Source organism: Bos indicus, chromosome 11, assembly GCF_029378745.1.
Source record: "Bos indicus isolate NIAB-ARS_2022 breed Sahiwal x Tharparkar chromosome 11, NIAB-ARS_B.indTharparkar_mat_pri_1.0, whole genome shotgun sequence".
In the NCBI taxonomy this organism is placed as follows: Eukaryota; Metazoa; Chordata; class Mammalia; order Artiodactyla; family Bovidae; genus Bos; species Bos indicus.
The window spans coordinates 70,776,430-70,803,759 of NC_091770.1; the positions used below are offsets into that span (position 1 = coordinate 70,776,430).

A 27,330-nucleotide genomic window follows, 5' to 3' on the forward strand; every position below is an offset into this window, starting at 1 on the left:
AAGTTCTACAATCATTTCTCACATTTAAAAAGTATCAAAAAATAAGTAAAAAGTACAAATGTCTGAATATCTGAATATTACTATTATTGGTCATTCCATTGACAATTTAGTGACAAAAGCTCAAGTACACAAAACCCATCAACTATTCAATCCTTAGATCTAAGTATAAAAATTTTCAAACTAGTATATATCTGTGATGAGGAAAAAACACTAAGAGTCAAAAGACCCAGGTTCTCATCATAATTCTATTTCTTTAGAGGGTAATTAGTCACAAATTCTTCAATCTTCATTTATTATGTGTGTACAGACCTTTCACTTTAAAAAGCTATATATATATTACGTATCATAAAGTTCACCATTTACAATGTAGAAAAGGCAACAACTTTTAACATATTTACAACTATGAAACCACTGGTATAATCTAACATTAGAACATGTTTGTCACTCCAGGAAGAAACCTTGTTCCCAAAAGCACTCACTCACTCACTATTTCCATTATTGACTGCCCTAACCCCCTTCAACTCTATAAGCAATCACTACTTTACTTTCCTCTATTGAACTGTCTTTTCTGGCTATTTTAAATAAATGAAACCAGACAATTTGTGCTATTGTGACTGGCTTCTTTCACTGAGATAATGATTTTGATGTAGCACGTATGAGTACTTTATTACTTTTAATTGCCAAACAATATGCCATTTTATGGATACTCCACATTTTGTTTATTCATGCTTTAGCTGATGAACATTTGGGTTGTTTCTACCTTTGGTTATTATAAATAATGTTCCTATTAATATGTATATATACATGTACTTAAGTACTGTTTTCAATTCTTTCAGGTATATACCTAGGAGTGGAAATACTGGGTCATACAGAAACTTTTTATGTTTAACTTTTTCAAGAACTGACAAACCATTTTCCATTCCCACTATCAATATGTAAGGTTCCAACTTCTCCACATCCCCAGCAACACTTTGGTTATAGCAAAAAAAAAACCAAAAAAACACACAAACAAAAAAACAAACTATTTGTTGAAGGATATGGCCTGGTTATGGTTACTACATTTAAATTCTGAATGAGAAATCAAACATTTAGCATTCAATTGTTATTAGCTGATAGTAATGGAAACCTCTCTTACATTTTTTAAGAGAAAAACATTGTGTCAAGGACAAAAAGTTATTTTAGTCCATGAACAAGAATGATTAAGTAGTATGCTAAAGCTGGTCTCTCTTTTAAATGTAAATGTTTCTATATTCACAAATGGATACTTTAAGATTATTTGGAAGGTTTTTCTAGGTAAATATTCTACATTATTTTCATCAGAATTCATAAACTCTTTCTACTCAACGCCTGTCCCATCCATGCATCTTGCAAAAGAAAACACAATCTGAATTCACATTCTTTTAGTAGCGAAGCCACTACGTAAGGATTCATACAGGAATTTCCAATGTAAACACATGCCATCAAGAATGAATGACATGAATTAGGATTCCTAAAACTCTAATTACGAGATATATACCTCAAAGACTAGAGTATTTGTGAATGAAAATAGAAATCTACAGGGAGTCCAAGAGTGATAATTACTTCTGAATTAAACTGATTTCCTATACTTCCTCAAGGAAAGAAAATAAATCTGAAAGAAAATTCTTCTGACAATAGTTTTAAATTAGATTTCTAGATGCTAACTTATAGCTACCAAAGGGGAAAAAAGAGTAGGAAAGGGATAAATTAGGAGTTTGGGATACAAACCACTATATATAAATTAAATAAATAACAAGGTCTTACTATACAGCACAAGGAACTATATTCAATATACTGCAACAAATCACAATGGAAAAGAATATTAAAAAGAATAGGTATGTAACACTTTGCTGTACACCAGAAACTAATTCAATATTGTAAATCAACTATACTTCAATTAAAACAATTTTCCAGTTGTTAAAAATTTATATTTAAAAAGAGAACAAACGAGAATAAACAAAAGTATACATATAGCATACCTGAAATGAACACATCAAAGTTTCATCCACACTCATCATTCCACCAGCATTATCAAACTCGCCACAGTAATTTGGGGCTGAAAACAGGGTTACCAGTTGTCGCTTAGCAAAGAATTCATATCCATCTTCCACAACCTGGCAGAGAAAAAGTCAAAAGAAAAAACATTTATGTATCTTTTAAAATTTTCAACCATCAGGACTAATTAAGATAAATGTGACAAAGACCTGAAAAAATACAAACCCCTATTTTGTTTGGGAAGCCTGATTTTTATTCTTAAACTTACCTGAGAAAATATTAAAATTGGCTTTCCCTTTCTATAAAGGCAAGAATTTAGCTTAAATGAAATAAACTTATGATTACTGAAGTTCAAAAATACCATTTTCAAGTGTTCTACTACCATTCTCCTAGAACAGTGTCTAAAGGGAGTTGAGACACCAAATACTTCTTAGACAATGGCATTATGATCCAAATATAAAATCCTTAATTCAATGAACAATAATCAGACAATGAAAGACAGATTATGTTATGAATTTTTTCTTCTTCTACTTTGTAATTTCCTATTAGTATTACAAACATTGAAAACTTTACTAAGCTGAGCTTAATTTACAGATGGTGCTACTACAAATTAGCTGCCGATAGATTTTTATGTGTATAACTCTTTTCCTTAATGATTTAAAATGATTTCTAGAATCTGTTGTCAATTCCTCAGTGAATTAAACAATTTATGTTTCTCAGATCTACAACTCTGAGAGGTAGGCAATGACATGTAAACATTTTCTATTTATTTACAGAACAGGTAAAAATACATTTTGAAGTCTTTTATGTATTCTATGATTAAGCAAAATTATCCTACAATACTTGGAGAAAGCACTTCCACAACCATCCACATTTTTATATAATTCCTACCTAGATATCAGGCACATGTTCCTGTTGTTATTACTTCATGGTGAAATTTAGGTAATAAACTTTTCTGTTAAAACCCTGGCCACATTATCGACTCCAGTTCACCATACTGCCTGGCATTCAGTACATCCTTTTACAAGTTCTTAGTTTGCTTGTTCATATGTTTATTTATTCACATATTTACCAAAAGAACAGGGTTGTTTTTTTTTTTTAAAGGAAACTTTGTGTTATTTCCCATCATAAGACTCTTAATTTTAGAGATAACAGGCTTGAAAATAAGCAGAACAGGATTTGGAGGTGTCTAGAAAATGACCATGGCATCCATCACGGCATGGGACATAGGAGGGGAAAAAGTGGAAGTAGCGACAGATTTTATTTTCTCCAAAATTACTGCAGCCATGAAGTTGAAACACACTTGCTCCTTGGAAGGAAAGTGATGACAAACCTAGATAGAATATCAGAAAGCAGAGAAGGTGGCTGCTGCTGCTGCTAAGTCGCTTCAGTGGTGTCCGACTCTGTGGGACCCCATAGATAGCAGCCCACCAGGCTCCTCCGTCCCTGGGATTCTCCAGGCAAGAATACTGGAGTGGGTTGCCATTTCCTTCTCCAGAGAAGGCTGAGCACTGCAGAACTGATGCTTTGGAATTGTGGTACTACAGAAGACTCTCAAGAGTCCTGGAAGATCAAACCAGTCAATCCTAAAGGAATCAACCCTGAATATTCCTTGGAAGCTCCTTTATTGGAGCTTCAGCCAGCATCCAATATTTTGGGCACTGATGCAAGGAGTTGACTCATTGGAAAAGACTTATGCTGGGAAGATTGAAGGCAAAAGAAGAGAGAAGCAAAGAATGAGATGGTTAGACAGCATCACCAACTCAATGGACATAAATCTGAGCAAACTCTGGGAGACAGTGGAGGACAGAGGAGCCTGGTGTGCTGGAGTCCACTGGATCAAAGAGTTGGACACAACTCAGCGACCGAACAACACAACAAGAAATCTTATATAAACACAATGCTCACTGATTAAAAGATAACTTTGCCAAAAGCAAAGAATTTGGGGATATGACTTCATTCAACTGAACCAGAAAATTTTAACAGAAAAAAAGGGCATGTGATATACAACATGTACAGAAAATGAGAAGCCTGTCATCTGTGTTATCACATAGGATCGCATAAAGAGGTAGAAGCAGTCAAGGTTTATGGGGCACAAAGCTGCAGAAAAAAACTATGTAAGTATATATAGCATATAAATAACAATAAATTTTACCTTAATAAACAAGGAATCTTTAAATATTTACAAATTTAAAATACGTAAGAGCAGCTTAAAAGGATTTTTAAAAAATGCTTTTCAGTGTATTTTGAATCAGTTATGTTCTAGAGAGCATGAGGACTGGATATTTACTTACCACCCTGATTCAATAATTACCAAGACTTTTCTACATTTATTTCATCTATCTCCCCGCTCCTTTTTCTGATGTATTTTAAAACAAAACATCTTACCACTACATACTTGAGCATGCATTTCTGAAAAATATGGACATCGTTCTTACATAACAATACAATTCATCGCAGCTAAAACAATTAACAATGACTCCTTGGTATCTAACACACAGTCTATAATCAAATCTTCCCAATGATCTTAAAAGTGTCTTTTTAGAGTGTGGTTTGTTCTTATCAAAATCCATACAATGCATTTGATGATTTACCTCTTCTGTTTTCCTTGTAATAATTAGTTTCCTTAGATCTCGATTTTCTCAAAATAAAAAAAAAAATGGCATAGACCTGGATGAAGTTAATAAATACCAAAACATCCAAAAGTTTTGTATTTCATACCTGATGAGCTCGACAAATCAAGTCTAAATCATGACGATTCAGAAATTTACTGACTACATCAGCTCCAAAAGTGAAGGAAACACCACGATCATTTTCTCCCCACCCTTGCACATCCTTATCTGGGTCAGACCACAGCAAATCACAGAGCAAACCTTTAAAGGATAAAAACACAGCAATGAAAAGACAGAATTTATAAAATAAAGTATATCTAAATCACATTTCTTCTCCTGTCCTCCTACCTTTTAATAAATACTGCCAATCATTGCCCCCTAGTATCCTGGCCTATAAAACTCAGCCATTTTTTGTTAAAGTAACCACACATATACAATGTTGCCTGGCTTAAGGTAGTACTCCCCAGCCCTTTAAACAGGTAAGAAATATATGCACAGAATGCTCTAAACATGATATTGGAAAAGGCTCTTCATCTTTGTCTATAGTTTCTCTGTATGGATACCAACTGATTCAGCAGCATTTCCTGAATAATTTCATCCTTTCCTTACAGAGCTACCAATCCTGCTTCTGGTGCTATAATCTATTCCATTAATCTATTTTATCACTGAGACATCAACACACCAGAGCTTTTAAATAAATCTTTCCATTTAGTAGATCTATCCCCACTCATTAATTTTCTTCAGGACTGTCTTGGTTACTTTTAATCCTTTGTTCGTCTATATATAAACCTCTGAATCAGTTTGTCTAATTCTGTGAATCCAACTGAGATTTCATTGTAACTATTTCTGATCTATAGATCAATTTGAGGGAAGAAAATATTTTCTACAAAAGCCTGGAAGATTTAAATAAAGTATGGAGAAACAAAATCAGATCAAATCCTTAACTTTATAGTTTTCAGGCTTAAAAAAAAAAATAGAACTGAAAATATTTAAATATTGGTGACAGAGGATGAGACGGTTGGATGGCATCACTGACTCAATGGACACTGAGTATGAGCAAACTCCTGGAATGTGAAGTCAAGTGGGCCTTAGGAAGCATCACTATGAACAAAGCTAGTGGAGGTGATGGAATTTAGGTTGAGCACTTTCAAATCCTAAAAGATGATGCTGTCAAAATGCTGCACTCAATATGCCAGCAAATTTGGAAAACTCAGCAGTGGCCACAGGACTGGAAAAGGTCAGTTTTCATTCCAATCCCAAAGAAAGTCAATGCCAAAGAATGCCCAAACTACCGCACAATTGCACTCATCTATCACACTAGCACAGCAATGCTCAAAATTCTCCAAGCCAGGCTTCAATAGTACATGAATCTTGAACTTGCCGATGTTCAAGCTGAATTTAGAAAAGGCAGAGGAACAAGAGATCAAATTGCCAACATCCATTGGATCACTGAAAAAGCAAGAGAGTTCCAGAAAAATATTTACTCCTGCTTTATTGATTATGCCTAAGTCTTTGACTGTGTGGATCACAACAAACTCTGGAAAATTCTTAAAGACAGGGTAATACCAGACCACCTGACCTGCCTCTTGAGAAATCTGTATGCAGGTCAGGAAGCAACAGTTAGAACTCAACATGGAACAGGACTGGTTCCAGATAGGGATAGGAGTACGTCAAGGGTGTATATTGTCACCCTGATCATTTAACTGCATGAGAAACGCTGGGCTGGATGAGGATGAACACAAGCTGGAATCAAGATTGCCGGGAGAAATATCAATAACCTCAGGTATGCAGATGACACCACCCTTATGGCAGAAAGTGAAGAACTAAAGAGCCTCTTGATGAAAGTGAAAGAGGAGAGTGAAAAAGTTGGCTTAAAGCTCAACATTCAGAAAACTAAGATCATGGCATCTGGTCCCATCACTTCATGGCAAATAGATGCGGAAACAATGGAAACAGTGATAGACTATATTTTTTTAGGGCTCCAAAATCACTGCAGATGGTGACTGCAGCCATGCAATTAAAAGATGCTTCCTCCTTGGAGGAAAAGCTATGACCAACCTAGACAGCATATTAAAAAGCACAGACATTACTTTGCCAACAAAGGTCTGTCTAGTCAAAGCTATGCTTTTACCAGTAGTCATGTATGGATGTCAGAGTTGGGACTATAAGAAAGCTGAGTGTCAAAGAATTGATGCTTCTGAATTACTGTGTTGGAGAAGACTTGTGAGAGTCCCTTGGACTGCAAGGAAATCCAACCAGTCCATCCTAAAGGAGATCAGTCCTGAATATTCATTGGAAGGATTGATGCTGAAGCTGAAACTCCAATACTTTGGCCACCCGATGCAAAGAACTGACTCATTTCAAAAGACCCTGATGCTGGGAAAAACTGGAAGGTGGGAGGAAAAGGGCATGACAGAAGATGAAATGGTTGGATGGCATCACTGAGTCAATGGACATGAGTCTGAGTAAACTCCAGGAGTTGGTGATGGACAGGGAGACCTGGCGTGCTGCAGTCCATGGAGTCACAGAGTCAGACACAACTGAGCAATTGAAGTGAAACTCCAGGAGATAGTGAAGAACAGGGAAGCCTGGCATGCTGCAGTTCATTACGTCGAAAAAAAAGAGTCGGATGTGACTTAGCGACAACAACATCTCCATCATCCACTGAGACCATCTTGGGAATGTAAATTAAGAAGACCAATAAATCTACTCTGAGAAATCAAACATCTAATACGCAGGCAGAGAAGGAATGAGCAATAAGTATTGGAAAGGTATTGTCAAAACAAAAGAAGAGAGAATAGCAGCTCTCCTTAAAGGGTAAGAATTAACCTGCTACTGCTACTGCTAAGTCGCTTCAGTCGTGTCCAACTCTGTGCGACCCCATAGATGGAAGCCCATCAGGCTCCCCTGTCCCTGGGATTCTCCAGGCAAAGAACACTGGAGTGGGTTGCCATTTCCTTCTCCAATGCATGAAAGTGAAAAGTGAAAGTGAAGTCGCTCAGTCGTGTCCGACTCTTAGCGACCCCATGGACTACAGCCTACCAGGTTCCTCCATTCATGGGATTTTCCAGGCAAGAGTACTGGAGTGGGGTGCCATTGCCCTTTCTCCGAAGTACGAAATGGTTAAGCTTCAAGTACAATGAATAAATGCTAAGGGAAGACTGTTTTAGAATGAGTTGGGGTCAAAGATTTTTTTTGATAACCCATATACTAATATAGCTTATAACAAAAGGAGCGCTTCATTTTGAGTCACAATATAGCTTATCTCGGAGAAGACAATGGCACCCCACTCCAGTACTCTTGCCTGGAAAATCCCATGGACAGAGAAGCCTGGTAGGCTGTAGTCCATGGGGACGCTAAAAGTCGGACACGACTGAGCGACTTCACTTTCACTTTTCACTTTCCTGCATTGGAGAAGGGAATGGCAACCCACTCCAGTGTTCTTGCCTGGAGAATCCCAGGGACGGGGGAGCCTGGTGGGCTGGCGTCTATGGGATCACACAGAGTTGGACACGACTGAAGTGACTTAGCAGTAGCATAGCTTATCTTGGTAGGTGAAGTACCTAAAACATATTGTAGAAATGGTGGCAATGTACACTTAATTTCTATCATCATTTCCTAAGCTCCTGTCATAAGAAATCCACCAGTATAACAAATCCACTATGATGGTCTCAATTTACAAGCTCTTTCTGGTTGCTAAAGAATCAGAAGCTGATTCTTTAAATACACACACACACACACACACACACACAGCTCTATAATGCTCATAGTTTCCAGTCTGTTTCCACAAAAGGAGCAGTGAGGAGGTTAAGATACTATTCTATGGTTTTTATATGACAAAATAACTAAAATGTAGTTGGCTTTCGGGACTATCTGGAAAATGCAACCGCCTGGATGCATACAAAATAAAATAATCGTAGCAACAACAATGTGGCGTTCTTCAACCTTAATGGAATCAAGACAAGAATCCAACAGTCAAGGTTTAATGTTTATAATCCATGCCCTAATGAATAAGTATTATAATCATTAGGCTATTGTTTCTAGAAAATAAATTTCTAAATATGACGGACAATATGAAAGCTCAAAATGGCCATTTCATGGCATCTCAAAAATTCCCATTAAAATATGATGGAAAGAGAAACTTAACATGCCATCTTTGAAACTGATTTATGCCTGAACTATACCATCAACAGGAACTCTCAAGATGTAATCACCTAAAATTTGTATTGTACCTTATTTTAAATAAATATTATTACTTAAGTACTAGCTTCTATTAGGTTTAGTCAAATATATTCTAAATTACAGTCAAAATCTGGCAAAATGCATTTTTAAAAAAATAATCCACACAAAAACAGTGGTACTCTGTTAGGAGACAATGTACTGCAATATGTCAGTGGCTTACTGATAAAAGAGCATCTATACAACTGTTTATATGGTTGATGTTTAGTATGAGTAGCATTCTGAGTGATATCATTATGCTCTCAGTATGCTTTAGTACACTGAGCAAAAACTGGCAAGATTTTAGGCAAAAAATAAGTTTGATAGAACCATATTACAGTTATAATAAAATCTAAAACTTCTGTACTATGGGGAATTAGTGGAGAGTGAAATATTTTGTATTATTCCAAGTAATCTGTAGTTAGCTTATTGACTACTAAAACAAAGCTCTATTTATTACACAATACAGTCCTACCTTCATTAAATATAATAAAGTTCATATATGTCAACATTTTACATTAAAAATTGATTAAGGGACTTCCCAGGTGCTCCCAATGTAGGGAGCACAGGTTTGATCCCTGGTTGGTGAACTAAGATTTTGCATGCTGCATGGTATGACCACACACACACCAAAGGTTAAACTTCTCTATATACTTAACCTGTATCAGGGACATCAGTGGGTCTCATAATTCTCCGTATCTGCTCCATAGATTGCAGGTCTGGTGACAGTCCTATGAATGAAAACAGGACTCACAGTACTGACATCTAAAAAATTTTCACTCCAAATAAAAAGCATTTAATCAAAGTAGATTCCCTATGTGAAATTAAAGATACTTTCAAGCATTCCTTTCAATGTTCATTGGGTTATTAAATAGAATCCCACCTTGACATAAAAGAACATTATGATTAGGTCTTCCCTATTCTTCCCTATCAGAGAAATAAAAGTCCTTTTCATTTCAAAAGATTTTTCAAAGAAAAAATCCTACCACTTTTCTTTCTTTCCAACCACTCCTTGCTCTTCATAGGAAGGCACCTCAATTCTAGTCCTTCCTACTAAGAAGTCTGGCCACTTCTTACCACTTAATCCTAAACATTTCCTAAATGTCTAGTGTTTCCTATACAATGTTTCAACTAACATAGTAAATTATGTTCTAAGAATAAACATCTTATTACCTCAGGCTAAGACACATGCATCTATCTTTTAGCATTTTTCTACCTTAATTCTTCCTGCACACTGATGAAAAACTATTTTCATTAAATTATCTCCCTGTACAAAATGGTTATTAAACCATTCAACAAACTCCTTTGCCCAGTACTCACATCTCCAAAATCTGATCCCATTGTTCTCCAAAATGTATTTGACATCTTAGTTGGGCCAGCCCTCACATAGTCCTTCAACTAGAAAGACTCTCACGTCCTTTTCATCTCCAAAACCCAAGCTTCCGTAAATGTTTGCCCAACAATTCTCTCCTTTCCTGATTTTTCATTATAATTACTGTCAACAAGTACTCTGACAAATTCCTTTCATTACTGAATTATCTGTTTTGAAAATGTTTTATCAACAGGTTTTAAAATGCTTCAAGATAGCCAGATCATACACTACCTATATTTTTTCATGGTATCCAGCCAACTGCTAGACACATATTAGTTTTTCAAATAAACTGTCATATATTTATCATTCTATTATTACTTTTAGGACTAATGCAGACATAGTACATAAAGCCTAGAACTCTTGGCATGTGAGAATATTAAACTCAATTATATGTGAATTCTGATGAAAGGCATTTAATAGAGACAAGAAAATAGTCATGATCCTTGCATTTTCACTGATAGTTTTCTGTCAAAACTGAGGCAAAGGAAAGACATTTTTTTCAAGCAAAACTCTGGTCATCCTCCTCATATATGAAACTCTTTAAAGACAAGTACTAAATCTGCATTTTCATTATGTATAAACCACCACATTCTAGTTATTAAAAGGTATTGTTGGCTATGTTTAAAACAGTTTTAATCACTTGAGTTTTCAAACAAGCACTGCTTTGTTTTCCCACAGCACCTCAATAAACATAGGCCCTTTCTAAATAAGGGAAGAAAAAAAAGAAAAGCCCATAAAGCAGATTTACTAGTCTACCTCCATGACAACAGAAGATCTTCTCATCCACAATGGCAGCTATAGGCAGACAGTTGAAACAATCAGTGAAGGTCTTCCACAACTTAATATTAAATCTTCGTTTGCCTAAAAAAAGGACAAACAAACAGAACAAATCTAAAACTGTTCTCATTAGTTATTCTAATAGCCACAGACTTATACATGATTCCAATTTTCTTTATGTTTCACCTAGCACTTGTTTTTTTCTATAATGAATGTCACTTGGTAATACATACAATAAACATTCAGCACCTTCAGTAAAATTACAAAGACTAAAAAGATTTTGCCAGGTGTTTTATGAAACAAATAAAACATTTTTGCCTTTTAAGATCACTATAATATAGCAACTCTAAACAAGCTAACAGATTATTAATTTTTTCCGTTCAACATGTTAAATACCTAGCCAAATAAGTAAGCAGAAGTGAAAAGAGTGCCTCTGGAGAGGTATGCATTGGTACAACTCTAATGCATTGGTAACATGGTATAAACTTGTTGCCAAGAAAGGAGAATTTCCAGGTGCTTAACTTTTGAGTAAATTTCTACTTGGCACCACAGCAAGGATAAATAGAGACACAAAGGCTATAATTTTCCTGTAATCTAACATCAAGAACTACAATGAAGACAGTCTTAAATGCATGTTTACCTTTTTGGAGTTACTGAGTTTTCTGAATTTGGTAGTAAGTTGCAACTAACCAAGAGGAGGAATAATAGACACAAAGCACTCATTTCCTCTGCTTTTTATGCCATAACCTTTATCTCAATGAACAAGCATAACTGAAAGTGTTTACAAGCTGCTCTCACATACATTTCATTTGATTTCTTCTCTATCCTTAAGAGTATTCAAGTCCATATTTTATCCTTTAATAATACACCTCTATTTCTGATATAGCTTCAGAAAAGTGGTTATAGCTTGGTGTACTACAATCCACTTCCTGTCTACTGGTCTGATTTAAACAACTGAAACCATACACTACACCTTAGAAATAAAAATGCAATATAAAATCATTCCAACTAGAATCTAAACTCCGTAAGAATAGAGATCATCTATCTCTCTTGAGCACTGCTGCATTCCTAGTATTTAGAATAGTGCCTGGCATATAATACATCCTCAAAAGTTTGTCAAATAAATGATTACATGAAACAAAGAGAGAGGGGTTCTAATAGCTCTACTGTAATTAAGCATGGAGAAAAGCAAAAATAGATTCTAATGGAGAATTCAGCACTGAAAAATAAAATTCCATTTGAAAATCATTGTTAACTGGTTCTAACTTTTAATTAATCAAACATATGTTCATCCACTCTCTTGTTAAGTTAGTTGCTCAGTCGCGTCAACTCTTTGCGACCCCATGGACTGTAGCCCACTAGGCTCCTCTATCCATGGAACTCTCCAGGCAAGAATACTTGAGCGGGATGCCATTCCCTTCTCCAGGGGATCTTCCCAACCTAGGGAAGCCCATTCACTTCCATAACCTAACAAAAAGCAAAAAGACCAAAGTGATATGTAACGGGGTCATCTGTAACACTCGGAAATACCACCACACAACAGCAAACCAGTGACTTCTACTGATGAAAAAGAGTACAACAAAATAAGGACCAGAGTACGCAACATCCTTATTGGTACAGATTAAAATTCTAATAAACTTCAAATTTTAAATAATTTCATAGAACTTCTCAATGTTTTTTGTGACACAGGCTCAATAAGAGTTTTTATCATATCACAAGAAAACTAAAACCTTAATGGAGACTAGAAACAGGCTACTTACTATCTATAGTGACCTCTGCTCCACTTGGATATTTTTACTACATAAACTAATTATAAGAGGGCCTTTCAGCTGAGTAAGCTGCAGCCAACCTGAAACAACATGACCGAAGAGGTCCTAAGCAACCTATTTAACTAATAACATGTTTCCCAGTTTCAGGTTCCTCTTCCATGAAAGGCTCTCTTCTTGGGCTTCTGCTTGATCATATTTTTTAAAACTCTTGAAAGAATTCTTCTGAAATGGAAAACTATTAGAGAATTTCCAATTAAAAAGAAATGCTTTTATTTTTACTTACATTCATCATAGAATCCATAAATGCGATTGATGCTAGCACACTCATGGTTTCCTCTTAAGAGAAAGAAGTTTTCTGGGTATTTGATTTTATAAGCCAATAGCAAGCAGATTGTTTCCAAAGACTGCTTTCCTCTGTCCACATAATCTCCTAAGAAAAGATAGTTGGCTTCTGGGGGGAAACCCCCATATTCAAATAATCGCAGTAAATCTGTATACTGTCCATGAATATCTCCTAAAAACAGAAAAAGCCAGTTTGAGAAAGTTTATGGTTACTGTGGTAAAGCAGCTTCTATGAAATGATTCTCACTGTTTATACCCTTATGTAATCCTCTCTCCTGAATGTGGGCTGTAACTAGTGACTTACTTCTAACGAAAAAGATACAGCAAAAGTGAGATGGGCTGTCACTTCGGAGACTGGGTTACAAAAGATTGTAGCTTCCCATCTTGCTTGCACTTTCTCTTGCCATCTCTCATGCTCGATGATTAAGCTGCCTTATGGAGAAGCAAACCTAATAAAGAACTAAAGGAGGCCATGGGCCAACAGCTCCTTAGGAACTGAGGTCTTCAGTCCACTGGCCCATAAGGAACTGAATCCTTTCACAATTGAGCTTTGAGATGATTACAGGCTCAAATGGCATCTTGACTGTAGTCTTGTGAGAGACTCAAAACCAGAGGATCCAACTAAGCTCTGCCTGAATTTTTACCCCACAGACACTGTGACATGATAAATTAATGTTGTTAAATAACAAAGTTTGGGGGCAATTTGTTATATACTAATACAGTTACATTCATTATCTGGTAATTTAACTTAGGTTCACTTTTTTCATGCCTAGTAGTGAGCAAACAGCAAAAACTAAATATTTAGTATAAATAACTTCTATTACTTTCAAATTATTTCTGTACGAAAGCATGTAAAGACTATCTTGTTGAGACTATTGAGTCACTTAAATTTTAAGATGACTTTTAATTTGCTTCATTTAATTCATAGAAGGGATTGATTATTTCCACACAATTTCAACTATCTCTTCAAAAGCTGATGGTTAAGTTCATTAAAGCTATGTGATAAACACTGCTGCTGCTGCCGTCGCTTCAGTCGTGTCTGTCTCTGTGCGACCCCAGAGACGACAGCCCACCAGGCTCCCCCGTCCCTGGGATTCTCCAGGCAAGAACACTGGAGTGTGTTGCCATTTCCTTCTCCAATGCAGGAAAGTGAAAAGTGAAAGTGAAGTCGCTCAGTTGTTCCCGACTCTTAGCGACCCCATGGACTACAGCCTACCAGGCTCCTCTGTCCATGGATTTTCCAGGCAAGAGTACTGGAGTGGGGTGCCATTGCCTTCTCCGACTAAAAGAAAAACTGCATTATCAAACCAAAAGTCAGTACATTATACATACCACATCCTACTGTATATAAACTATAGAAAAATGCTTTTCTGTGCCAACAGTTTTTCCAACTGCAACAATGTTAACTTAAGGTTTAAGTTTTTGCCTCTGGCCAAAAGCCACTGTAAGATTTGAAAGATCAAATACAAATTGTATAGTTATATAATCTTCAAAATAAAACAATCAAAATTAAGTTAGAAGACCATGGATACGGCCGTATCGACCCCCAAAATTCTATACCTGTGTACTCGAATCCATATCCTTGATAACAATAGATAACAATTTTTGACATTTTTTCCCCCAATTTCATCAGAGTCCCAGATTTGTTTTTAAGTTGCATCTCACTGATTACAAGTGAGTCTGAGAATCTTATGTTTACTAGTCATTTGAATCTCTTCTACAATCTGCTCCCACTCAATTTTTTTTAAATTGTATTGTCTTTTTCTTATTTCTAAGAACTCTTTGTAACAGTGTGACCAGCAATCTTTTAATCTGCTGTATATATAGCAAACATTTTCTTCTCATCTCTAACTTGTCATTTTCTCAAAGTCTCAAATTCTACAATTGTATGTAATAAAACCTAGCAAACCTTTTTTTCACAAAACTTTTTAGATGTTTTCTCTAACTCATCTTCAGTGTAGTGAATTCAAAAGAGATTGTTGCCAACTTTACCCATTTACATACCACAGATTTTCAGTGGTGCTTCCAATTCCAAAAGAATAGGCTGGCTGAGAAAGATCTCCCGAGACTTGATACATAAGCCCCGAACTTCTGCTTCAGTCATCTGTACAATCTTTCCTGGACGACATCCTCGTACTGGTAAACAGTAAATAAAATGGTCAGTTTTCTAAAATTTATCCATAAAATATTAATTCTAAAAAAAGGAGTCATGCCTATATTCTGAGTATCAGAAGATTCACACAGGCAGCAAACTATCAGATACCCTGTTGTGTTCCATGGCTAACAGTAGGTTATTCTATGATCTTTGGCTTATCTCTATCTTCACTGTTGGTGGTTTCCAATGCTCCTTAAGGCTGCTGCTGCTGCTAAGTCGCTTCAGTCGTGTCCAACTCTGTGCGACCCCATAGACGGCAACCCACCAGGCTCCACCGTCCCTGGGATTCTCCAGGCAAGAACACTGGAGTGGGTTGCCATTTCCTTCTCCAGTGCATGAAAGTGAAAAGTGAAAGTGAAGTCACTTAGTCATGTCCGACTCTTCTCGACCCCATGGACTGCAGCCCACCAGGCTCCTCCGTCCATGGGATTTTCCAAACAGAAGTACTGGAGTGGGTTGCCATAAGGCTGCTACCATGGAAATGTGGTCTTTTTTGTTTTCCAGTGGTCAATTTGAGGCCTTGCAGTTCAAGTGACTAAAACTCATTAATTAATACGGTTCCCAATAACTTCTGGGATGGAGTGGGGAGGAACGGTCCATGGAGAATTCCCTTATTTGCCCTATTGAAAATGAAGTGAAAGTCACTCAGTCATCCATGGAATTCTCCAGGCCAGAATTCTGGAGTGGGTAGCCTTTCCCTTCTCCAAGGGAACTTCCCAACCCAGGGATCAAACCCAGATCTCCCACATTGCAGGTGGATTCTTTACCAGCTGAGCCACAAGGGAAGCCCTTGCCCTACTGAACTGAACTTCTAATCATTTCCTCTCATTATTACCTTCCCTACTGGCTCTTTCTCTTTAAATACACTGTGAGCTGCCAATCTTACTTTGACAGCATTTATTAAAGAAAACAGAGACTACATTTTTATATACACCCATGACTTCCCATTTACATTTTAATCCATACATTTCTTGCTAAAAATTGCGGATTCCTTTGTCAGGTTGAAAGAGGCTTAAAAAAAAAAAAAAAGCCTCTAACCCTGCAAAAGCCTATTCATATATATAATCCATTAATATACTAATATAACAAAGAGACAATGTTGAAATGTATTTTAAGCAAATATGACAGTAAGACCATTTCTGAAATCCAAACCATGATCAGAACTGCTTTTACTATGGGAACTTAGCCTTTTAAGTACTAGTTCTCAATTACCTACTTTCTTGAAACACGTGAATTTTTTAAAGATGAAGAAACACACAACTTTTTATCTTCCTCTAAGTATCTAAAATACTAGCTTAGATTCAATGCCCTGCAATAGGAACAATTATTAATCTTGGTACAAAAATGTAAATGTGGGAAATGATGATTACAAAAAAGGTTTTACAATCAGTACATCAAATACCTATCTATTTTAGTTTTAGGAGGTAAAAAGTATTCTCCTTGAAGGATTAAAGGTTTCTGGGGGCTTTCAGATGACAAACACACACCTAAAGGTAATTATTTAGAGATAACAGCAATGGACAATACAAAAAAAAATACTTTGGGCTCTCAAAGAAGTTTCCACAATTTCTGCTGTGACTCTGTAGTAATAAAACACTTCTTGGTTATCAAAATTTAGTTTTAATTTGATGGCAATGATTATTAAGCAAATTAAGACTAGTGTGGGTCACTTTGATGTGTTAAAGTGTCTAAATTCCAGTGGTGAATATTTTATCTCATAATTTGCTTTATTTCCTCTGTAAGCTCCATCTTTAATTCTGGCCTCCCATGCAAGTAATTTAAGTTACAGTTAGGTACACTTCAACTAACATTTTTACAGGGCTAAAAATGCTTCAACTTTTAAGTCATGCTAATCCACAGAAACTAAAATTTACCAAAACTTCTTGTATTTCACTGCATGCTTTTTCCCAATTAATATCTCTAAAAGTTAGGAGATACCTTGCAATCAGTACTTTCTTAAAATTGTAATTGGTAATAGCTGCCCTACCCTCCACAGGCAAATAAAACAGCGACTTTCATAATCAATCACTTCTAAAAGTTGATGAAGTTAAAGGTTCTTCCAAGGGTTAAGCTTCTGACACGTGACCAAATTTTAGGATACATCAGCAAAATGATTGGGAGAACAGGGTAAACTGCTCAGGGCAATCCCACTGTCTTTCAATGTAAAAGTCATGCTCCCACCAGTGCAGACTCCAAGGCTTCCAAGAACACTTCAAAATTCTCAGTTATCTGATAAAAGGGAATAAATCTAGGCAATCTGTTACATGGGGGAACTAGATCACTATCACAATATTCATGAGGAATTACAGAATGTGGGTTTATGCATCTAGACCCAAGTGTCTTTAAATTATGAACATACTACATATCTGCATAATTAATTTAGTGCAAAGCAACTTCACATCGATCATCTCATTTAATCCTTTTGGTATCCCGAGAATTAAAAAGGGAAGTTACTACCTACATTCTACAATAACAGAAAGAGATTAAAATAATCTGCACAAGATTACTACAGGAGTAAAAAGCAGCAGAAAGGAATTCAGAACAAGGTCTTCAAACTCAAAAATCAATACTCTTAGAATACTAACGCATATATATGGAATTTAGAAAGATGGTAACAATAACCCGGTGTACGAGACAGCAAAAGAGACACTGATGTATAGAACAGTCTTATGGCCTCTGTGGGAGAGGGAGAGGGTGGGAAGATTTGGGAGAATGGCAATGAAACATGTAAAATATCATGTAGGAAACGAGTTGCCAGTCCAGGTTCGATGCACGATGCTGGATGCTTGGGGCTGGTGCACTGGGACGGCCCAGAGGGATGGTATGGGGAGGGAGGAGGGTTCAGGATGGGGAACACATGTATACCTGTGGCGGATTCATTTTGATATTTGGCAAAACTAATACAATTATGTAAAGTTTAAAAATAAAATAAAATTAGAAAAAAAAAAGAAAAAGCTGGCTTAAAACTCAATATTCAAAAAACCAAAAAAAAAAAAAAAAATCAATACTCTTTCTAGTCCACCTCATAAAAATTTTTTTAGTCAAAAATTTCCCCCCAAAAAATTTTCAGTAGGTAATAAATGCAAGCCAGGTGAAAATTCTGTTACAGCAAATATCTACTGTACTATTAATGTTTAAAAATCAATTGAGCTATTATATAAAGTATGGTTTATGTATACACCTAGGTAACCACCACCCAGATCAAGACACAGAATACTTCCAGCAGCCCAAGGCTCCCTTAAGCCCTAACCATTCAATAATAATGCCCAAGGTTACTATTCTTATTTCTTTCAGCATAGATTAGTCTAATGTTTTTGAATTTTAAATAGAAATTTATAGTATAAATTTATAAATAGTATACACTCTTGTTCACTGTCACGTGAGATTCATGCATGCTGTATTTAGCAGCCATTTGAAGTATTTTCTCATACGAATACACCAAAATATATTTATATACTCTATTTGGGTCATTTCCTGTTTGAGGCTATTATGAATGCTTTGAATATTCATGTACATTTCTCTTGGTATACATGTAACAGGAGGACTACTGGGTCACAGGAAGACTTAGCTTTATTAAGAAGCAGATACCACCAGTTTCCTAGAGTGGTTAAACCAATTTACAATCCCACCAGCAATGCTGCTCTACCTCTTTGTCAACAGTTTTAGTCAATTTGTTGGGTGTAGTGATATTCAGTGAGATTTTGGTTTGCATTACCCTTTTCATATGCTCAACAGGCCACTGGGACATCCTTTTTTTTGTGTGAAGTTCATTTTGAGTCTTTTGTTCATTCTTTAAAACTGGACTTAACTGATCTGTAGGAATTCTTTACATATTCCAGATGAATTCTTTGTCAGATACATTGTAAGTATCTTCTCCCAGTTTCAGTTCAGTTGCTTAGTCCTGTCAGACTCTTGGTGACCCCATGGACTGCAGCACGCCAGGCTTCCCTGTCCACCACCAACTCCTGGAGCTTGCTCAAACTCATGTCCGTCAAGTCAGTAATGCCATCCAACCATCTCATCCTCTGTTGTCCCCTTCTTTTCCTGCCTTCAATCTTTCCCAGCATCAGGGTCTTTTCCAATGAGTCAGTTCTTCGCATCAGGTGGCCAAAGTATTGGCCAAAGTATTGAGCTTCAGCATCAGTCCTTCCAATGAATATTCAGGACTGATTTCCTTTAGGATGGACTGGTTGGATCTTCTTGCTGTCCAAGGGACTCTCAAGAGTCTTCTTCAACATCACAGTTTAAAAGCATCCATTCTTTGGCGCTCAGCTTTCTTTATGGTCCAACTCTCACATCCATACCTGACTACTGAAAAAAACACAGCTTTAACTAGGCGGACCTTCATTGGCAATGTCTCTGCTTTTTAATATGCTGTCCAGGTTGGTCATAGCTTTTCTTCCAAAGTGTCTTTTAATTTCATGGCTGCAGTCACTATCTGCAGTGATTTTGGGGCCCAAGAAAATTTCATTCTCTTACTGCTGCCTTTGATAAAACTGATATACTTTAATGTATTTAAATCCATCTTGAATTTTTTTTTTTTTGGTGTCTTACATCATGTTCAAGAAATGTTTGCCTTCTCCTAAGTATTTCCTTATGTTTACTTTTAAACCTTTTAGATACTTTATTGTTTAGCCTAACTCATTCAATAATCTACCTTAATTTTGTGTATGGTATAGAATAAAGGTCAAAATTCTTTTTCTCCCCCTTAAAAAAATTTTTTTCCCAGTTCTATTGAGATATAATTGGCATACACCTCTGAATACGTTTAAGGAGAATAACACAAAATGATTACCACAATTAAGTTTAGTGAATAGCCATCATCTCACATAGAAACAAAACAAAACAGAAAAAAAGCTTTTTTCTCTTGTGATAAGAACTCCCAGGTTCCACTCTTTCTCTTTTATGGCTGTGCATGTAGCTTGTGGGATCTTAGGTCCCCCATTAGGGACTGAACCGGGGCCTCTGCAGTGAAAGTGCAGAGTCCTAAGCCCTGGACTGCCAGGCAACTCCCTGGGATCCACTGTCTAAACAGTTTTCATATATAACATACAGCAGTGTTGATTATAACTATCATGTTGTATATAACATACCCAGTATGTATCTCATAACTGGAAGTTTGTACCTTCTGACTACTTTCAATCAATTCCCCTCCTCTGGTAACCACACCTTTGGTAACCACAAATCTGATCTTTGTTTCCCACAAGTAAGTTTGTTTTTGAAGTGTACTTGACCTGTAACACTGTTAGTTGCTGGTGCAACAGTGAGTGATTCGATATTTCTATACATTTCAAAATGATCACCATAAGTTTAGTTTCCATCTGTCACCATACAAAGGTACTGACTGCATTCCGCAGACTGTACATTTCACACTCCTGACTCATTTATTTTTCAACTGAGAGATTTGTACCTCTTAACCCTCCTCATCTATTTCTCTTAGCCCCCACTCCCTGGCACCATCTGTTTATTCTATCTACGACTGTTTCTGTTTCGTTTGTTCACCTGTTTTGTTTTTTTAGCTTCCACATGCAAGTGAAATCATATAGTATTTGTCTTTGTTTGTCTGACTTATTTCACTTAGCAAAATACTGTCTAGGTCCATTCCTGTTGTCACTGATGATACGATTTCATTCTTTTTTATGGCTAATAGTCCACAATACAAACACACACACCATATCTTCTTTATCCATTCACTGGATAAAGGGCACTTATCCACATTTTGGCTATTGTAAATAATGCTGCAACATAAAGGTGCATCTTTTCCAAATTAGTATTTTTGTTTTCTTTAGATACATACCCAGAAGTGGAATTGCTGGATCCTACAGTAGTTCTATTTTTAATATTTTGAGGAACCTCCATTCTGTTTTCTGTAGTGGCTGCATCAATTTACCCCCCACCCCCAACAGTGCACCAGCATTTCCTTTCATCCATACCCTTGCTGACACTTGTTATTTGTTCTCTTTTTGATAACAGCCATTCTGACAGGTGTAAGGTGACATGTTAAACTTTTCTATGGTCTTCTGCTGCCTTCTTCTGTATTCCCCCTTTATTTTTTCTCTCTCAGCACTGCAGAATTTCCACTCAACTATTTTCCCCTAGTTTACTACTCCTCTATTCTGCTGTTTTTAATTTGCAAGTATGTAAACACAACTACGAAATTCTTAACTTTAGTTAACGTATTTTTTTGGTTATAAAGTTTCCAGGTCTCTGATGAAATTTTTCCTTTCCTCTTTACCTTGAGCATATTAAATCAGTTATCTTAAAGTCTGTGTGACATCTCTAATATATGAATTATACAAGGTGGATTTATACTTTTTCTTCTTTTTTTTGGTCAATTGATCATGTTAGCATTCCTGTAGTATTTCACAGAAATATTTGATTATGGATGAATAACTGTAGTAGTTTTTTATGACATCTTCTCCACAGAGGGTTGTTTCCTTTAGCAGCAGCAAGTGTGGCAATAATGCACCCACATTTTCTTGAGGGCGGGTCTATTTCATTTTGCCCTCAATCTTGGCCATGATGGAGGTCTCAACAGAAAACTCAGGGTACAATATAGTCTCTCTTACTTTATTAAGTCTTAACGTCAAGTTTTGCCACGCAGGTACTGGACAACGCTGTAATCTCTGCTCAGATTCTTCTGCACTTCTTAGAATCTTCTCTTGCATGTGTGCATCTTAGAAGTCAATGACTTTAGGGAGAACATGAACGTGGAGTCGCTCAGTTGTGTCTGACTCTTTGTGACCCCATGGACTGTAGCCTACCAGGCTCCTCTGCCCACGGGATTTTCCAAGCAAGAATACTGGAGTGGGTTGCCATTTCCTTCTCCAGGAGATCTTCCTGACCCAGGGATTGAACCTGGGTCTCCCGCATTGTAGGCAGACGCTTTACTGTCTGAGCCACCAGGGAAGTCCTCGACTTTAGCGGGAGTCGACTACAGGTTCTGAGGTTAGAGTCTATGTGATTCTCTCCTCTTTAGGACTTAAGTTTCAACTGCTTTAGTTGCCCCAGACTTCCACCTCTCCTCTTTACTCCAGTAAGACTGCCACTTTTTATTTGGAGTCTATTCCCCTATGCCTCTAGGAGTGACTGGTGAACTCACTGGTACTTCAAGATCAAAACCCTCTGCTCAAGTGAAAATAATAAGTACACAAAATATGATTATTGGGTATACACTAGAAATTCATATGATTTTATAAAGAATTTTGAGAAATACCTTGCCAAGGACTAGACATTAAGGGCCATAACTCCATACATTATGTGAATGAATCAGTCATGCAACATGGGTGTGAGCACCAAGGTACCTGACTCCTGATAAAGCAAGCTTTCTGCAAAATCATGTTTACAACAGAAAGGGGGGAAAACACTAAGGTCCAAGGTGAAATTTGGTCCTTTATATATTTTTAATAACGGTGGGGAGGTGGGAAAAAATAATACTTTGTGACACATAAAAGTTACATGAAATTCAAATGTTAGCATTCAAAAATGAAATTTTACTGGAACAGAACCACTCTCATTCATTTAGTTATTATCAATACCTACAGGTACTTTCACGCTACAATGGCAGAGTTGAGTAGTTGTAGCAGCGAGTACATGGGGTACCCTCATGGCTTTGCATTGTTTCCCAAGGTTCTAGAAATTGCAGAGATACAGCTATAACTCAACAATGTATTGAGTGCCATTTTATTTTAATTTTATTACTAGTGCATACTCATCATGTTAAAGGAAGAAAAGTGGAATGTGAATGTCTAAGGCACAATGGAGTGTAGATTATTTTGTTACTGGATTAGACTATCAGGCATTATATTTATGACTTTCCAGCTAAAAGAATAAAATATGTGTTAACATTAGGAAACTGAGCACTTGTCACAACATTCCCAACTCACAGGAAGTAACAAAACTTTAAAAAAAAATTTTAACAGAATCTCATCACAGCAGAATTTCTGCACAAAAATAGAAATGAGGCTGCAATGAAAGTAAGTTTCCAACTGATTCATGTATTAGCAAGTGAGGAAAGCCATTTACTAATGGTGACTTAATTAAATCATGTTTGTTTGGAAAAGCCAAAGAAATATGTCCCCAAACTATATGTATTTATTGAAGTCTTTCTGTAAAAACAGCTCTTGAAGAGTTGACAACGTTGGAAGCAACATCAATAATGAGTTAAAAAAACGAACAATTTTGAGTGGTTTCATTGGCTCTTAATGAATGCATTCACAGATACTGCCAATACTTACTTGTTGCTTATTTGAGGAGCCAATACTGAATTTGAAATGACAGAAAAGTTAGCCTCCATGAACAGTATGAGTGGAACAACCACAGGCAAGAATATTTTCAAAGAGGGACTTCCCTGGAGGTTCAGTGGTTAATACTCCACGCTTCCACGGCAGGGAGTGGGGAGCAACATGGTTCAAACCCTGGTGGGGGAACTAAGATGCCACAGTCCACACTGTGCGGCCTAAAAAAAAAATTTTTTTCCAAAGAAGCCAAACAAACAAACCCACAACAATGATGCAGGTAAAACTATGCATGGAGCAGAAAAAGACTTAGTTGGATAATTTTAAAAAGCCTGTAAAAATTGAAGGTATTTAAAGTTTATAGTGCAGTTACTGAGTGGAAAAAGATTCTAATCACACCGTTGAACCAGCGATACCAATGGTATACTTCATTAGTTCTCATAAACCTAACCATGGTCGGGTCCACAAATGTTTGTGAGAAACAAAAGCTGAATATCCTGACTTGCCCTAGCACAGAGCAGTTCAGTAGTGATGAAGTTTTACTGATTTTTTTAAGGCTTAGGGCTGATACTGAAATTTTTCTGAATGAGAAGAGTAACCCCCAATCACTACTATCAAACAGAGAGTAGGTTTTATAAATTAGATTTTACTACAAACCTAATAATATTTCTCAGTTAAAACCTAAAATTAAAATGCAAAAAAACCCCCAAAACAAAAAACCTTGTATGTGAAACATATACTATATTAAGTCACTTTAACAACTAACGTTGCCTGGGTCACAAGCAAATGTCAGGTTGCTTTATACAGTTTCAGGGTTGTCACAAGTTAAAACAAGTGAGATTTTTACTCCCTCATAAGTTTTGCACTGAATACTATTTTCTAAGCTCAAACCACAGTTCTAACAGCATTCATCAGATCTTAGTGCTAATGCAAAATATATCAAAATTCATTTATTTGTGCAGGTGAGAAGCTTCCACCTAACCTATTACTGGAATTGATTAATCTGTAATGTAATGACATGCTAAAAGGCAGATATCAAGAGAGGACTAATAAAATCCTATAAATACCTTCCAAGTGATGACTAAAATCACTTAACTAAAACCATATGCTTGTAGATTGATACTAGTTTTGGCAGTACCTATCTGTGTTAAGACAGCTTCCAAGATAAAATACATAAAATCTCATTATAGATCAACAATAGACAAACACTTCCATTGACTTTGATGATACAGAACACCAACTCTGAACCTCAATTAAACAAAATGTTGTCTTCTCCCCTAAAAGAAGTCCCTTCTCATGACTGCAAAAAATTATACTCAATCACTATATTTCAAATTCTTTTAAAAGTCTTTTCAATGCAGGTTTGTCTCTTAAATTACAAATGGTGCATGATATGTATGTCTGTGTTGTGTGTATGCTAAATTTTATTTTCAATAACAATATGCTATTTTTTTCCAGCAAGTTTTTTACTAATAACTGTCTTCTCTGAAACAGAAAGAATGTCAAGAGAATAATTCCATTACTATTTTTGCCCCATGAAATCTTAGTAATCTTCATTAACCTTTAATATTTTAATTTCTACAATACTAAAATGATTCAATCAAGGTTACATACTAAACAGCAAAGTTAACTTAAAAACGTAAAATTTTTACAATTGGCTAGAATGTGGAATTTTGGTTTTAAATGAAAGAACTAGGCAGCTGCCATAATTTTATCTTAAGTTTGCCTGATAGTAATTATTAATATGATCTGAGTCTACAGATGGCCTTCAGGAGCTCTGTAATCCCCCTGTCTGTAGTACTGTGTATATAAACATGCATATTTTTCGGGGAAGGCCCAGGGCTTTCACGATTTCTCAGAGGAGTCTGTGAACTGCTTGTATCATTTCAGGTACACTAGTAAACAAACAGATAATGAAAAAAGAGTAAAGAAGAAAACTTAACAGATACAGGGGCAGGCTAGACATTTCAGGATTAGAAGGGAGTGCTGTAGGCCTGTGGGTTCTCAGAGTGTGATCCTCTTTTTTACTGCATTGACATATGCATGGTGAAAACGATGATTAAAATGCAGGCACCTGAGCAGAAACCAAGTCAGTGGCACTGAAGTGCCATGCGCTTACAGTGAAACAGAAAGATCCAGTTTCAAATTAAAATGCCCTTAAGCAGTAAAAATGATGAATTTTATTAAATCTCCACCACTGAGTATACATCTTTCTAATATTCTGCATGAGGAAATGGAAAGTATCCATGAAGCTTTCCTGTTGCATATTCAAGTACAATGGCTGTCTTCAAGAAAAGCTCTAGAGTGACTGTTGAAGTACCAAAGTGATCCAGCTAATTTTTCTTTCACAGAACATCTCTTTTGCTGGAAAGCACAACTAACAAACTATAGTTACTCACTCAAGATATATAACAGATATGCTTGAAAATGAACAAAGTGAGCCTGTCATTTCAAATGAAACAATTGACAGCATTTGTTGCTAGTGAAAATTAAAATTTTGGAAACTCTGTATCCAGCACCATGAATTTGACAGCTTTTTCATACTTAAGGACTCATCTGATACCTTGTTCTAAATTAACAAATGTGATTCTTTAATGTTGTATAAAATGTGTCAACTTTTAACATCTGCATAAATCACCTTAACCAGTGATTTTAAAAGAACCAAGGCATATTACAAAATCATTTGTAAGATCCATTTAAAATGCAAGATAGATCAATGGATTTTGATGTAAGAGAACATTTCAGATTCCACATTACAACTAACCTTTAAGAAATTACCACTTGTCAATTTCTATTATACTATTAAAGAATATCCACCATTATCTATAAATGCTTTTAAAATACTCCTTTTCTGATTTATCTGTAAAAGTACAGATTTTCTTCAGATACTTCAACCAAAACAATGTTATCAAAACAAACTGAAGGTACGAGAATTCTTCTGTCTTCTACAAAGCTAGACATTAAAGAAATGTGCTGATCCCTAATATTTTTGTTGTAGAAAGCAAACTCTACTTACATAAAATGAACAGGTTATCAAAATTTTAAATTCGTAGTTTTAATTTCTAACAGTACTGATAAACAACTCACACGAAAACTCTTGTCCTCAGTTCTTTTTATGAATATAAAGTAGTCTCAAGATTCAAAGTTTGAAATCCACTGCTCTCTAGTCCCTAATCAAAAGAAAGCATACACCAAATCTCCTTAAATCACCTTTCACCACTTTATTCTGCCTAAAAATCTCTCTCCCCCTCAGCACCAACATTAATATGTCAAACCAGATTATAAATGCCAAATAACAGTAATAGGAAAGAAATGTTTTACACACACACACAGTTCTATACGTGGCTGTATGCAACAAACAACGCACGTCTGTTAGATCCTCACTAGAAATAAACCTTCTCAAAAATTACTGTGGAGAGGGTCCAGGGCTCACCAGCATTAAGAAGCCCTCTCTTACCTTATCTTGGCTCAGGTTTACACTAAACAAGAACACTAACATTTTCGGAGCTTTTATTATGTTCAAAGTGTTTTACCGGTTTAATTGTTACAAATAGATACATTATGAAGCAGGTACCTATTATCATCCCAGAAATACAGAAGAAACTGGGAATAAGCTGAAATTGTAACACATGTAGAACCTGTATCTTTAACAAGTATCAGCATGTACTAATACTTAGATACACCTTGAGTAAACAAATGTACACCTGATTTTATTTAGGATTCACATAACAATTGCAGCTAAGGTCTGATGTTCATAAAATACCCTCCTCTCTGTCATTATGTAACTTAGATCTTTCACTTCCACTCAGAAGCCTAGTCATTTTCTTTCACTACT

The 27,330-nt window shown here is 36.2% G+C and overlaps 1 protein-coding gene across 2 annotated transcripts in view; it reads right to left on the bottom strand.

The window, feature by feature from the left end:
• PPP1CB (protein phosphatase 1 catalytic subunit beta) overlaps positions 1-27,330 on the bottom strand; it is a 36,310-nt gene that overhangs the window by 1,929 nt on the left and 7,051 nt on the right. For both annotated transcript variants that reach the window (XM_070798947.1, XM_070798946.1), the window contains exons 3-8: positions 15,108-15,239; positions 13,045-13,275; positions 10,972-11,076; positions 9,503-9,574; positions 4,735-4,886; positions 1,998-2,132 (exon numbers count right to left, since the gene is read on the bottom strand). In XM_070798947.1, the coding sequence (XP_070655048.1) occupies positions 1,998-2,132; positions 4,735-4,886; positions 9,503-9,574; positions 10,972-11,076; positions 13,045-13,275; positions 15,108-15,239 (827 nt within the window). The remainder of the gene's footprint in view (positions 1-1,997; positions 2,133-4,734; positions 4,887-9,502; positions 9,575-10,971; positions 11,077-13,044; positions 13,276-15,107; positions 15,240-27,330) is intronic.